Source organism: Glycine soja, chromosome 11, assembly GCF_004193775.1.
Source record: "Glycine soja cultivar W05 chromosome 11, ASM419377v2, whole genome shotgun sequence".
Classification (NCBI taxonomy): Eukaryota; Viridiplantae; Streptophyta; class Magnoliopsida; order Fabales; family Fabaceae; genus Glycine; species Glycine soja.
The window spans coordinates 46,562,336-46,577,688 of record NC_041012.1 but is presented as its reverse complement, the minus strand read 5'-3'; the positions used below and the strand labels follow the sequence as shown (position 1 = coordinate 46,577,688).

General features: G+C 34.0%; 3 protein-coding genes across 3 annotated transcripts; 2 read left to right on the top strand and 1 right to left on the bottom strand.

Annotated features, from left to right (window-relative positions):
- Positions 1 to 217: 217 nt before the first annotated feature.
- On the top strand, positions 218 to 2,941 carry LOC114373536 (probable WRKY transcription factor 69). The gene is made up of 3 exons (XM_028331016.1): positions 218 to 617; positions 713 to 856; positions 2,217 to 2,941. The coding sequence occupies exons 1-3, from the start codon at positions 472 to 474 to the stop codon at positions 2,722 to 2,724; spliced, it is 798 nt and encodes a 265-aa protein (XP_028186817.1). The 5' UTR covers positions 218 to 471; the 3' UTR covers positions 2,725 to 2,941.
- Positions 2,942 to 5,040: 2,099 nt separating this feature from the next.
- On the bottom strand, positions 5,041 to 10,026 carry LOC114376247 (ras-related protein Rab11D). The gene is made up of 2 exons (XM_028334261.1): positions 9,538 to 10,026; positions 5,041 to 5,809 (listed from the first exon to the last, which is right to left on the bottom strand). Exons 1-2 carry the CDS (start codon positions 9,756 to 9,758, stop codon positions 5,374 to 5,376), a joined length of 657 nt encoding a protein of 218 aa, XP_028190062.1. The 5' UTR covers positions 9,759 to 10,026; the 3' UTR covers positions 5,041 to 5,373.
- A 3,176-nt stretch (positions 10,027 to 13,202) lies between these two features.
- Positions 13,203 to 14,757, top strand: LOC114374502 (UDP-glycosyltransferase 79B30-like). Its single transcript, XM_028332158.1, has one exon. It carries the CDS (start codon positions 13,216 to 13,218, stop codon positions 14,629 to 14,631), a length of 1,416 nt encoding a protein of 471 aa, XP_028187959.1. The 5' UTR covers positions 13,203 to 13,215; the 3' UTR covers positions 14,632 to 14,757.
- Positions 14,758 to 15,353: the final 596 nt, after the last annotated feature.

The following is a 15,353-nucleotide window of genomic DNA, read 5'->3' as shown; positions in this document are numbered from 1 at the left end:
ATATGATCGAAAATATGATAATATTGTAGCATTAATTACGCATCTACTAACCTTAGCTAATAATACAATATACATATATTATTATTATTATTATTATTATTACATAGACTAAATATGGTCATGACAGAGAGCAACCGATTAATGAATGAATCCAAAAGTAAAGTTTATCATGAACCTAACTCCATCAAATAAAACCCCTCCCATGTAGTACGCTTTTATTAATTGAGTATTTGCTCGCACGTCCACAATAAACTACACTGCTGCCAATCTGTCACCATGGCGGCTCTTATTAAACACCAACCCCTTCTCCTCTCTCACTCTCACTCTCACCATTTTTCTCTCATCAATCCATTCCCCACTCACCTATTCACTATTTCTATCATATTATAGTTATAGTTATAGTTATAACATAGCAATAGCAAATTATATATATACATCGACCACCCAGATTTAATTTCACTCCAACCCATCATGCATCACCGTAGATTCAGCAAATTAATACATGTGGCTGACCCAGATGAGCCTGAGTCCGGGCCCGAGCCCGCCTCAGAAGCTGGGCCTGCTTCTCCTTCTTCCGGTGAAGACACAAAAACTGAAGCACCGTCACCCAAGAAAAGGTTTTTATTTATTTTTTCTATTTTATTTTGTTTTTATGTGAATTGGGAAGTTAAACGTTGAAGGGGTTCATGTATGTTCATGAAACCATACGTAGGAGGGAGATGAAGAAGAGGGTGGTGACGATACCGATCGGTGACGTGGATGGATCTAAGAGCAAAGGAGAAAATTATCCACCGTCGGATTCATGGGCCTGGAGGAAGTACGGCCAAAAGCCCATCAAAGGCTCCCCTTACCCAAGGTAATAACTATAATATATACACATTCATTTATCTTAATTATTTTCCTTAACCACGATTTTTTAGCTAAGTAATTAATTAGCACATGTTAATCATCTTAAGTTTGAGGGGGTGTGAATTGGAACGAAGAATGCTAAATATCTTTTGGAATAAGAATCCAATTTAGAAGTTAATTATGTAAAAGTTGTGTTCTAGAAGTGGAAGTGCACGGTGGAATTTGTGGCCGGCGCCGCCGCTAGCGTAGAAAAACCCGGTTAGAGGCGGCTGTGCCAAAATGCGCATCGGGGTTGTGGTGGTAGTTAGGGTGCTATGACAGCACACGCGGGCTCTGAACCGCGTTGCCTTCACGCTACAATAATTACGGAATATAAAAATCTCTGGAGCCGGAAGCCGTCATTATCTATGTTTGATCTTTTTTTGTTTCTGAATGAGAACAACTTTTTTCTTCATTTCTTTTCAGTTATCTCATTTCATTTATATAATTGTGTTTTATGAACTTCACATAGGTAAACAAATTTTGCTTACCACTAACCAGAATAAGAGCATGTGAGATTGTGCATGTATGTTTTTCATGCAACATTGTGTGCACCAACACAGGCAACAGTGTCTATAATTGCGTCAACTGCATTATCAAGTAAGTTAGGATAACTTGGCAACTAAACAAAAATCAGTACATTTGCCAAGAAATAAACAATTTTTTTATGCAACAAATAATGAATTTTGAATAATCTGATGTCAACTTTTGTATGTACATACATATCTGTCATTACTCATCATAATTGCTGTATATAAATGTATGGAAAAATGAGATGTATGCGAAGAAGAAAAAATTACAACCATTTGCAGCAGATATTATTATTGCTTTGAGTTTTATAAAATCATTTTTTTTGTAAAATTCTTTTTAATCTCGTTTCTTGTAAATATTTAATATTTTTTTGTAAAATAAATGACAGTTTGTTACAAAAAAAAATGTTATGTAATGAAATAATTAGGATAGCACGTTATATTGAGCATGCAAAGGGGGGATTCCGGATTCGAGTTTCACATTTCAAGTAATGATTAATTAATAGTTAGGCATTGCACAATGATTAATTGAGAAAAATTGAAAGAAAAAGAAAAAGTTGAACATAACCCTCCATTAAGAAATAGGGATTGTGAAACACGCGCTTAAGATACGGCAAAATCCATGAAAGTGCCATTTTCATTTGGTTTGGACTTTGGATTATCATACCAATCCACATCACTCTTCTCTCTCTCAACATTTTCCATTACTAATTTTCTTTTCACTTAGTATCATAATTTTTAATTAATTAGCAATTAGGTAGTTATTAATTAATAATTAATTTGAATCTGAAAATGCAGGGGATACTACCGATGCAGCAGTTCAAAGGGGTGTCCCGCAAGGAAGCAAGTTGAGCGAAGCCGTGTGGACCCCACAAAGCTAATAGTCACCTACGCATATGAACACAACCACTCCCTCCCTCTCCCAAAATCAAATTCCTCCGCGGCTTCCGCCGCTGTAAGCGACGGCGCCACCTCCTCCTCACCGGCAGATTCCGCCGCCAGGTACCCGCCGGAGGAGGAGATGAAGGTGTTTGCGACGGACTCAGACCTCGAACTCGCCGGCGACGCGGCGGTTCTGCTCAGCCACCACCACCACCACCACTTCGGGTGGTTCGATGACGTGACGTCCACCGGCGTCCTCGAAAGCCCGATCTGCGGCGAGGTGGATGACGTGGCGGTGCCGATGAGGGAGGAGGACGAGTCGCTCTTCGCCGATCTCGGCGAGTTGCCGGAGTGCTCGGCGGTTTTCCGGCGGTTGAATATTCCGGCGACCAGCGCGATCCGGTGCGGCGGCATCACAGGATAACGCGGGTGGACCCGTTTTTCTTTTGTGTCGCGTCATTGCGTAGTGATTTATATTATATTCGCCGCCTGAAAGTCGTGCGCTATTAAAAAAAAAGTTGGAAAAGTAAAGAAATAATTAATTAAATAAATTAATTTACAATTCATGGATTTTTTTTTTCTTGCGTTGTACATTTGAATAAACAATTGATTACAGCAAGCTACCTTCTTCTTCTGCAGAATTGATCAGCAATTGTTTTTTCTTGTTTTGTAGATTAGAATTTAGAATCCACCACCGCATCCACATGCACCTCATTATAGTGAAAATCCACCATCATTTGTTCCGAGATTCTCTCCGGAAGAACAAATAAGGATCTTATCCGTAATACAGCTAAATTCTCACTCTGGTTTATACCTCTAATTCATAAGAATATGATGCATTTTAGTTTTAGTTTTTAGTTTTTATAAAAATTATATTTTTAATGTTCAATAATTGCTAAAATTATGTTGTTTCAAATCACGTTACTTTTATTAAATGTTGAAACTGAATTTTGATATAATATTTATAAAGAGTTAAAAGAAACCATCATAATTCTAGGATTAAAAACATTTAAGTTAAATTTAAATCGTAGGATAAAAAGTACAAATAAAAACTCCTTACAAATAAATTCAACTATAGGAAAATTCCTATTATTTGTTATTTTGTTGTTATGTACAAGGGCGACTACATTTGCATTCAGGGGCGGCCTTCCCCCTTAAATCATTTATTTAAGAATTCTTTATCTTATATGTAATAAAATTTGTGATCAATTGTATATTATGTTAAAAAAAAAATCCATTCTTATAATTACCATTTTTGCTATTTTGTAGAATGTTTGGAAGGAATCTGAGTTAAACATTTGTTTCGTATAGTGTCATTTTAAGGAATATGTTAATAGGGGTGAGAATATGTCAAATCAGACTTTAAAAGGCCTGAATAAATTTTTGAGGCTTGTATCCTATAACCTATCAAATACTTTTATTTTGGTTCGGCCTTGTTTTTTTAAAAGTTTAGTCTGACCTAATAGTCTTTTTAAAAATCTTTTTCATATTAAATCTTTAATATTCTTTCATGGAGGAGAAGAGCTAGTAGGCTTTCTCCGGAAGGAAAGAATATATGCATGAAAAAGAGAAGGTAAAAAGAAGATGAAATAAAAAATGTTAAAGGAATAACAAGATGCAAGAGAAAATAGTAAGATTTTGAAGTTTTACCTCTATCAAAGCTTGAAGTGAAAATGATATGATTTTTGTTTGCTCTGGAATAGGAACATAATAGAAAAGTTAAAAGAAGAAAGAAATCTAATAGGAAAAAGAAACGGAATAGGAAAGCTAATAAAAATAATAAAAATAATGAGAAATATAAAGAGATACATGACATGACTCACAACTAGTAATTAAAGTCTTTATATATATATAGGTCGGCCTATCAGACTTATAAGACTTTTTAATCAGCTTAAGCTTGACTTATTTAAGTTAATAGGTTTTTAAAGAAGTCTTGAGTCTGACATTTTAATTAAATAGATCCGTTGAGGTCAGATTTTATTTAAACTAAATTATAGGTCCCTATAGGCTGATCTGACCTATTTTCCACCCTAGCTACTCATGGTGTTTGGAAATTCCTAACATTTTCCTCCATTGGAAGTAATGTTTTATACGGAACTCGTGAACCTTTCCTTCCATGGTCCATAACGAGATGTCTCCATCGTATAAACAAGACAACATGAATATAACTTGTGACGAAGCTATTGTATCTTAACTTTTTAACAATTTAATAACTAAAACATCAACTTATTTGACCTTACAGTGCTTAACTTATTTCCACCATACTAAATTTAATTTAAAATGATAAGTACAAGATGAATTCAAATTAACAAAACTTTATCCATATTTTTTTTATTCTTTTAAAAGTATATATTAATATCAAGTCATTCTTAAGTGAATTTTAGCTCAGCCTTGATAAAAAGTTCAAATTAATTCGTTAAGTTATATTTGGCAGAAACAAAAAAAGTTTGTTATGATTGACAAGCCTTGTTTTGATGTTTAGAATGAGTGAGAATTTAAATAAAAGCCTAAAGTTCAAGTGGTAGTAATTTTATCATTTCCGTAAAAACTTCAGAAGAGAATAACCACCGAAGGAAGGAAACTAAAAAGAGGAAGAAAACTTTACTAAATCGAATTCAAATGAATTTAGCCAATATATTAACTTTAGATTTTAATTTTAATTTTCTATTTGGCCATAAAAAAATAATAACTAACTTCTACCATGACCACGAAGATCCATATTGTCTGAAGACATTTCAACGAAACTAAACACAAGCTCCATACATTGAAACTTCAATTTTAAAGCAGACGTTCGAATTGTTACTAGCTGCACCATAATTAGAGCATAGCAAATATCAAAATCCTTCAAATAAAACTTAAGCTATATGAACTTTGATGTAGACCTATTTGTTTCAAACACGTCTTTAGAATGACCGTTTCACGGAAACATAATCCTGTGTATGGATGATGCTTGTAAATTGTAAATTCAAAACAATATGCAAGACTAGCCTTATTCTACATGATATCACGATTCCAGTGTAGGCATTTACAAGATGAAATAGTCTACAAAAACCAACTGCCATAGATGAAGCATCTAGTTTGAGCAGCATCCAATTTTCTTCAAAACTGAGGAATCGTCTTTCACATTTATTGTCTGTCCTTTGGACGGGACAGCAGAAGAACTGGCATTGTTGCCGGCCTCAACTGCTCTCTTGCTCACTATGCGGTATATCTGAGAAAGAACCTCAGTAAATGCATTTTCAACATTTGTTGCTTCTAAAGCAGAAGTCTCCATGAAGTAGAGAGATTCCTTCTCTGCAAAAGATTTTCCATCTTCTGTTGGGACAGCAACAAGGTGTCGAAGATCCGACTTATTTCCAATAAGCATGACCACAATGTTGGGGTCTGTGTGATCTCTCAACTCTTTCAACCACCTTGCAGCATTCTCAAATGTAGCACGGCGTGTGACATCATAGACAAGTAAGGCACCAACAGCTCCTCGGTAGTAAGCACTAGTAATGGCACGGTACCTAATAAAGAAACACACAATTCAAGTGAGTAGATGTAATAACAGGCACAGCAATAGAGAAACTTCTCCGCCCATTTATCTGGTATGATTAAACATCCTCTATTACTGCATTGCAACAGAAATTTGGGTCTAGTTCAGCTTCTCATAGACATCAGAAAATCCTTTGTACTTTTTAAGTCTTAATTACAGGCATGAGAGAAAAGAGAGGATGCTATTTTAAAAAGACAAAACTTAAGTGTAGTATCTGAAGTACTAGTGGCACTGTTTTTCTCAATAAAAAATGGACTTTTACTATATTAATCTGCTTATTAATGGTTGGAATTACAGCTCAGCATGACCCAGGAAAAACCAAGTTTAATTGAAGAATAACACTTAAATTTTATCCTTTTCAAAATTAGAACAACCTCTGCAGAAAATAGTTTGCTTGGAAAAATGTTATCTTTAAAGAGTAGATTTGACAGAATATCATCAGATCCATATGGAACACTAACTTCCTTTAAGTTCATTCCATTTTTATAAGTGGTAAATAACTAATTTTAGGGGAGCAGGAATTCATATTAACTAGGAAATAGGAACCTCCTGTTTGATTAATGGGAGTCAATGCAACTAGATTCAGCAGCTACATACTTGGTTCTATTCTCCATATATCTATTTAGAGGGCATCTAAAATTGAAGCTTATTTGAGTAAAGCTAAAAGCTTCTCCGTGAAACTTATTAAAATAATTTTTTTTTAAAAAAGCTTATAGAAAGGTCATAAGCCATTTCTAATCTTCTATAAGCGCAAATAAGCTGTTCCAAATGCCCCTTAGTGTATTATAATTATATATAGATATTTCTAGGATAACTTACAACACGTGAAAGATGTAATCAGCTCCACCCTATTATCCTAGCCACATAAAAATTTAATCACACCTAGGTAAGATAAGTCCACCAGGGGCTCATAATTAGTATGGATGGGGCTTGCAAGATACAAATGTACATTCAGAGCCAAATTGGACTGCTGTCCAAATAAGGGAATTTAAGGAAAAATGACATATATGCCTTGGCCAAATGTTCAGATTTTCAATGCTTGCATGTACATGTTGATTATGTTCCTAAAACAATGAATTATGAAAAAATTCACAGGGAAGCTATAAGATAAAAGATAATAGCATCTTCATGTTATCCTATATTATTAATATATTATATAACCTTGTATGTTGTTAAGAAACTAACCTTCAAAATAATATGAAATTAGAAGCTCCTTAAGGTTCAGTCTCAGCAATGCAAAGAGTAATACCTCACAGAAGTGACAGTGTACATTGTGCAACTTGTTACTTGCTAACAATATTTAGATATTAAAATCATTTTTAAGCAAAAAAAACACTTATATGAACTTAAAAATAGACTTGTGTACTCTAATTATCAACATCAGAGTATGCTTCTTCAAAATCAAACTAATCATTAAAGCTAAGAGGAGGTATACTTGCAAGTTTTCACATAAGATATTGAATGGAGCATCCAAGCTTACAACATATACGAAAGCTAAGATGGGAGCAAACCATTGTTTCTTACACAGGCATTCATTAGACTCCAAAAATAGTTTAGTTAAATGGCAAAAAGTTTAAACATAAACTGGTGTTCACCAATTCACCTATTTCGACTGGTTTATCCAGTTCTTCTGGTTATTTGTTCATCCAGTTTTGTGGGCTAAATAAACTAGACATCTAAACAGTTCACCAATTTTTAGGCAGAACCAATTGATCTGGTCTGTTTGGTTATAATCAAAACTTGAAGTAATGTTCCTTCAAAGACTATCAGTGAGTAGTTGTGGCAGAAATCATGTCAGAAACCCTTTTCCCTCCCCATCACCACCTGCTCATTTAACCAGGTCCCACCTAGACATGGCAAGAAAATCCATACTTGTGGGTACCCGTCCGAATCCGTCCCGACTTTGACGGGTAATACCCGAGTTAACCGGGTATGGGTACAGGTTTTTCCCGATAACCAAAAGTCGGATATGAGATTACTACATCCGCCTCGACCCTGAACCCGGACCCGGACCCGCCCCGCCACTTAAAATTCTAGAATTTTTGCATAATTTAATCAAAAGACCTAGAATTTTTATTACTAGTTAATTTTATTTTAAAATTTTTACATAATTTAATATTATTTTCTTAACGATTTTTGTAGACACATGCGCTATGATATATTTATTGATATATAAGTAGTTAAAAATAAATGTTCAGCAATCAATTTATTTTTTCTAAAATCAAATTTTTAATATTTTCTTTACAAAAAAAATTATTTTTCTAATTTGAATCAGGTACGGGACGGGTCGAAAATACCTGATACCCAACGGATACGGGGATGGAATAATAAATTTTAACCCGTCAGATATCGGGTACATGTATGAGGATATGTTGGGGAGTTGGGGTCGGGGATTAGGGAGACAATACCCGTCCCCGCCCCACCCCATTGCCATGTCTAGTCCCACCATCATCATTCGTGCACCCCCAAGTCTGAACCTAGCCTCACCATCCTCAACTAAGACCCAGCTCTCTCTGGCAAGATTTCTGGCAGCACACATAATTTCTGACCAGTTTCTGTTGGTACACATCTTTTGTCAACCACTTTCCAGCATGCTCATCACTGTTCTGGCCAGCCCATTACCATTTCAGCCTTGCTATTTTAGAAAATGTGTGTTTAGTTATCAAATTCTGATGTTTGACCATTAATTATGAATGTCATTAATTTTAGATTTTTATTCTTACATGATTTATACTATGTGTATCTTAAAACTTCAAAATAGCAGTCATCCCACTATCATGCATAGCATTTTGGGGTCAACCACTCCAAACTGCTACTTGGATTAAGAACTACAATATATACATCTATACTCAGACACCCAACACTCTCAAGTATACACAAAAATTTGAAGTTTACAAATCTATATAGGGGTACTAGAGCAACAATCTTCAAACATTATATAATGTAATCAAGCAGTTTGTAATAAAATTTGACATGGCTCTTAAAAAAAATAAATGTAATCAAGCAGTTTAAATGGTCAATTGCAAAATAACCCGTTACACAACCAATCTCATGCTCTTTTTATCGATTGAAGCATTATCAGATACTCCAAACTTACAATAATTCCACAGATGACTTAATATTAAAAAATAAAAAATAAAAACTCGGAAGAACTTATCATACTTCATAGTATCAAATCAACCAGAGCTATAAGAAACAACCAGAACTTTCCTAGCAATAACATGAAATACATTTCAAAGAAGTAAATTCCCTAACCAAGTATTTCCTCAAAACGTCGAATAGTTAGGCCGTGCTTTTGCATGAATTTTACACCAGTCATCAATGATTCACGAATCACGACGTCTATACATTTTGATCACACTCTCACAAAAAAAATACCTCTAATTTCTAGACCATATGTAAATTCTCAGCATACAAATCCACAAACGCCGTACCAGAGCAACAAAACTTCAATCCTTGAACATAACACCATACAATGCAATCAATAAAGCAATTAAAACAGTTAATCAAGCAAACTCATGTCCTTGTCAATCTAAGCAGTATCCGATATCACAAAGTCATAAAATTTTCTCAATCCTTCACAACAGAAAAACCAATCACAATAACAAGCAAAGATCGAAGTTTCCAGAGAGAGAGAGAGAGAGAGAGAGAGAGCAATTAACTAAAAAGTGAGGAAAAGGAAAAGAAAAAAAGAAGAACCTTTCCTGGCCAGCGGTGTCCCAAATCTGAGCCTTGATGACCTTAGCATCGATGTCCAAGCTCTTGGTGGCGAACTCAACCCCTATGGTGGACTTGGACTCCAAATTGAACTCGTTCCTCGTGAAGCGCGAAAGCAGGTTGGACTTGCCGACACCGGAATCGCCGATGAGAACCAGCTTGAAGAGGTAATCGTATTCGTCATCGCCCTTGTACCCTGCCATCGATGATACCTAGTCTCACTCTGCTACTACTTTACACAAACAAGGGTAAATGAGGGAGGGAATTTTGAATTATTTTGTAACGGAAAAAGAAAAGGGATTGAAATTGAAACTTAGGTGAGCGTGGTTGTGGGGAATTAAATGGATGGAAATGATAACAACCCGTAGATAATCAAACAAACTACCAAACCCTTCTTGTTTTCTTCTTTTCCTTTCCTTTCCTTTCTCCCTTCTTCCCGCACCTCTTGCTTTCCCTCTTTTACTTTTACGCGCTTTTTCCTTCTCACCACCCACGCTACAATAATAATATTATTATTATAACAAATAAATTATACACAATACACTCGTATTATAAAACAATTTTACAATCTACAAATAAGTTTCTTAAATTTAATTATAATTATCTAAAAGATCACACCAACAATAACTTTTAGTTGATGGATAATGTGCAAATAAATAATCTTTTTAGTTTTCTTCACATAAATAATAGTTTTGGAAGAAAATATTAATTTAAATAAATTTAATGTTTTTAACTAAATTAATTAAATTCTTTAATTTTTTTAAGATATAAATTCTTTAATCTTTTGGTGAATAATTAATTCGACCTTATAATTAATAAGGATAGGAGGTAGTATTTATTTTTTAAAAGTGCAATTTATTGAGTATTTATAAATGTTTTGAATATTTAAAATATATATATATATATATATATATATATATATATATATATATATATATATATATATATATATATATTGCCTAGGTAGTTTGGCACAAATAGCTAGGTGTTTGTGAGTATTTTGTGGTAATCCCGTGTGCATGTGTTGCATAAAATTGAGCTACCAGTCATAGATGTTTTTTCTTTTTTACTGTTGCAACCACATACTTTTAATAAGTCATAAAAATGTTTAAGACAAACCACTTTTATGGTTTTTCTTTAAATGAAATACAGGTTAGTGATTGGATACGTTGATTTTGTCAGTGTAGTTACAACAACGGAGAGTCCTTATGTTTGTAATAGAGGAGCATATGCATAAGTTTTAAGTTTTTTCTTCATTGTTAAATCATTCGATAATATATATATATATATATATATATATATATATATATATATATATATATATATATATATATATATATATATATATGGATTTTTTTGTTGGGGGAAAAGCAGTCATAGCCCTTAGGCTTAAGAGATATGCATCGTATGAATTCAATCATGGCTGGCAATCGTTTTACAATAATTCAATAATTTTATGAAGTTGCATGTATAATCGTATGTTGAGTCTTTGTTTTTAGTAATTTAACTATCGCATGCTATTGAACTTCATGAGTTGGTTTATAGAGGCCTACCCAGCGTAGTGTTCACTTATGATAACTAGTACAACTTCACATGGAATGAAATTGATTTTGGACATTTCTTCCGTTTATGTATCAAAATTAAATTAAACCAATAATTAATAAATTAACTAAATTACAAAAGTTATTTTCCTTATAGATATGAACAAGTATTTTTTAAATATAATTGAACACTATGGAAATTAATTTTATTAAATTATTTTATAACCAAATACAAAAAAAAAAAATCACTTGGGATGCAAAAAGTAAAAGGAGTGTGTGAATAGCATGGACCAAGACCAAAACCAAAACATGATGATTCAATTCAAGGAGTGAAATGGGTTAAGCAAAACAGCAATTGTTACTTACACTCCTCCTTCTTTCTAATACACTCTCCTTTAGATTCTATTTTCCAAAAACACCCTAGAAAAATGCACTCCCTTTCATTACTCTCCATAAGTCTTTGTCTTCTCAACCACTGTTGAACATTCAAGAACCTTGAAACCTTTGCCATTTACACTTTCCTATTGTTCGGTGAAATACTAATGAACTTGGCGACTACATGAGGCTCCAAAACATTTATTTTCAAGAGACCTCCCTCATTGGATCCATACCAAGCAAATTGGATACCTTAAGAACCTCTAAAACCTTTAGTTGTGGCAAAAAAACTTAGTTAGTACCATCTCACCAATATGAGGCTATATAGATTTGTTGCATAATGAACTAATGAGTGTCTCAACATAGGAGATCTTTGGTTTCTAGAATCTTGCTTTTCTAGACATACACATTCCAAATTCATCACCATAAACCTACCTGAAAGTCTGAGTCAACTTACAGTTGTTTGGATAACTACTAGAATCGATTATGAGACTTTAAATCATGGTGAAAAAGTGGAAACAACCATTTGTTGTTTTGACTTTCAACACGGTTTTGGAATTGATTTTGGAAAAAAATTCAATCCAATCCTAATATGCTATTACATGTCTTCAGTTTCTCAATGTTGTAGAAGAGGAGTGCATTTTTAGGATATTTTTGGAAAATAAAATCAAAAGAGGAGTATATTAGTATAAAGAATGAGTGCACATAGCAATACTCAAGCAAAGCCCATTGACAGACCAGAATCACAAAATTTCAATCGAATGAGAATGGAGTGGCTTGACAGACCATAATGATGGCTGTGGCACACAATCATACAACCGAGGCACATTTTTTTATTTTTTATTTTAAGAAAACTGAGGCACACTTCATTCATAAATAAACAACAAATGTACATAAAATGTTTTTCAAATTAATAAACAACTGGGGATCATTAATTTTAATTAAAAATTAAGGATTTATCTCAATTCAAAAGTAGAAGATTTGTGGATCTCAAGAATCCTACAGATGTATATTGGTTTGGTTTTATATTACTACATACTTCAAATCACCATGAACGTGGAAAAAAAAAACTTCAAATCACAGTCACTCCTCACGTTACAATTCATACCTTAAGTTTATATAAACTAAAGCATCAAACCACCGTTGTTTCCTAGAAGGATCCAAAGTAGCTTTCAATTCAACGCTTCATATTTTAAGCATACATGTTTTTTTTTAGTTATTACATTTTACTAATAAAAAATTAAGGATTCAGGCAGATGTAAAAATATACATACACTGATCTAAACATGCAAATAAATTTAAATAACATATTTAGATCAAACAGCGGAAATTAAAAAGAATTACAAGCGTACCTCCAGTCATTGCAAATTGAACGGGATGGTGTATTTTTTTTCTGAATAGAGAAGTGAGTTTGGTAATACAAAACTGAGAGCACCCCATCCTATTTGTAGAGTCTGTCCATCACAGAGCTCTCAACTTGTTGTTATCAGAACGTGAGATAGGAAGTTATCAGATGTGAGAGATAAGAAGTTATCAGTACGTGAGATAAATGATGGGTACGTGATTTGTTACTGAAGGTGGTTGCAAATATATTTACAAAGATATGGGATGAATATGAATGGAAAATGGACCAGATTCAGTAGTAACAAATTTTTCCAAAATAATAAAATATAAAGGAACGTGCAACTTGCAGATAACGTGGGCTTCCAACAGTAGAGACATTGGCTTAATATACTTGAATATTATGTGCAGAGAAGCTGCAAACTTGTCCAGGCAAACAAACATGGATGCATCTTCTATGCACATAGCAATGTTTCCATGGTTTGCCATGGGACACCTAACTCCATATCTTCACCTCTCAAACAAATTAGCAAAGAGGGGACACAGAATCTCCTTCTTCATCCCCAAAAGAACGCAACACAAGTTAGAGCAATTCAACCTGTTCCCACATCTCATCACCTTTTACCCTATCAATGTTCCTCATGTTGAAGGCCTTCCCCATGGCGCAGAAACCACTTCTGATGTCTCTTTCTCTTTAGGTCCACTCATTATGACAGCCATGGATCGCACTGAGAAAGACATAGAGCTTCTTCTCATTGAGTTAAAGCCACAAATTGTTTTCTTTGACTTCACATATTGGCTACCAAACTTGACTCGTCGCTTGGGAATCAAATCTTTTCAATACATGATTGTTAGCCCAGCAACAGTAGCTTACAATGCATCCCCACCAAGGATGCAAAACAGTGTTAACTTAACTGAAGTTGATCTTATGCAACCCCCTCTTGGGTACCCTGTCTCATCCATCAAGCTTCATGCACATGAAGCTAAGTTTCTTGCTTCTAAGAGGAATTGGGAGTTTGGTAGTGGTGTTCTCTTTTATGACCGTCTTTACGGCGGTTTAAGCCTATCTGATGCAATTGGATTCAAAGGTTGCAGGGAAATTGAAGGGCCTTATGTTGATTACCTTGAAGAACAGTTTGGGAAGTCTGTTCTGCTTTCAGGACCTATCATACCTGAGCCACCCAACACTGTTTTAGAGGGAAGATGGGGTTCATGGCTTGAAAGGTTCAAGCCTGATTCAGTTATTTTCTGTGCTCTTGGTAGTGAATGGAAATTACCACATGATCAATTCCAAGAATTTCTGTTGGGTCTTGAACTCACTGGCCTTCCATTTTTGGCTGTTTTAAAAACTCCTATAGGGTTTGAGACACTTGAAGCTGCTCTCCCAGAAGGGTTCAAGGAAAGGGTTGAAGAGAGAGGAATTGTCCACGGTGGATGGATACAGCAACAGTTGATTTTGGAACACCCTTCAGTGGGTTGCTTCATAACACATTGTGGTGCTGGTTCATTAACTGAGGCACTAGTGAATAAGTGCCAAATAGTGTTACTGCCACAGGTAGATGGTGATCATATAGTTAATGCAAGGATGATGGGTGAAAACTTAAAGATTGGGGTTGAAGTGGAGAAGGGTGAAGAAGATGGCTGGTTCACGAAGGAGAGTGTAAGCAAAGCTGTGAAAATTGTGATGGATGATGAGAATGAAGTTGGCAGAGAAGTGAGGACAAATCATGCAAAATTGAGGAACTTCTTAGTAAGCCACAATTTGGAGTCCGCATGTGTTGATGGATTTTGTCAGAAGCTTCGAGATTTACTCAAGTGATTTTCAAGCTTTCTTAAACTACTATTCCTTTGTAAACTGTCTCCAATGTTGAACTACATTTGAGTTTCTTAATTCTTGTTTTGATCATGTGTTATATCAATTTAAGAATTTTACCAAGTTTATGCATTAGTAATGAAAGTTTTTTAATTTATCAATTTTTTTTAAGAACTTAAAATATAGATGTTACAAATTATTCTTATATTTATTTTAGCTTAAAATAACGTGGAAAAAAATTACAAGCACCCTGTGATGTCAGATCATTGTAAAAGATATTTTTAATAGTTAAAAGAGAACAAATTAAAATAAAGAAAATCACATACAAAATATTTCCAAATTAAGACATTTTTGTTAATACTACATAAGATTATAAGAAGACTAAAATGAATGAGTAAGAAAGAAAGGGTAAAAGTAAAAGACAAAAATAAAAAAAAAACTGTTTTAAAGTTTAAAATATACAATATTTTGTATTGTCAAGTTAAAAAACAATCTGAAAACCAAATCAATTACAATTAATTTGACTAAGATTTAAAGGGAAAAAAACTAATTAGCTAAGTAATACAAACTAATGTAAAATTTAGTCGAATCAATATAATTCGATTAATACTCTTATAAAATGAAGTATATGTATATCACTCTTATAAAATCAAGAGAGACAAATTAATTATATAGACAAACGAGAAAAAAAAGCATGAGATGTACCTATCATCTATTATAGTCTGGAA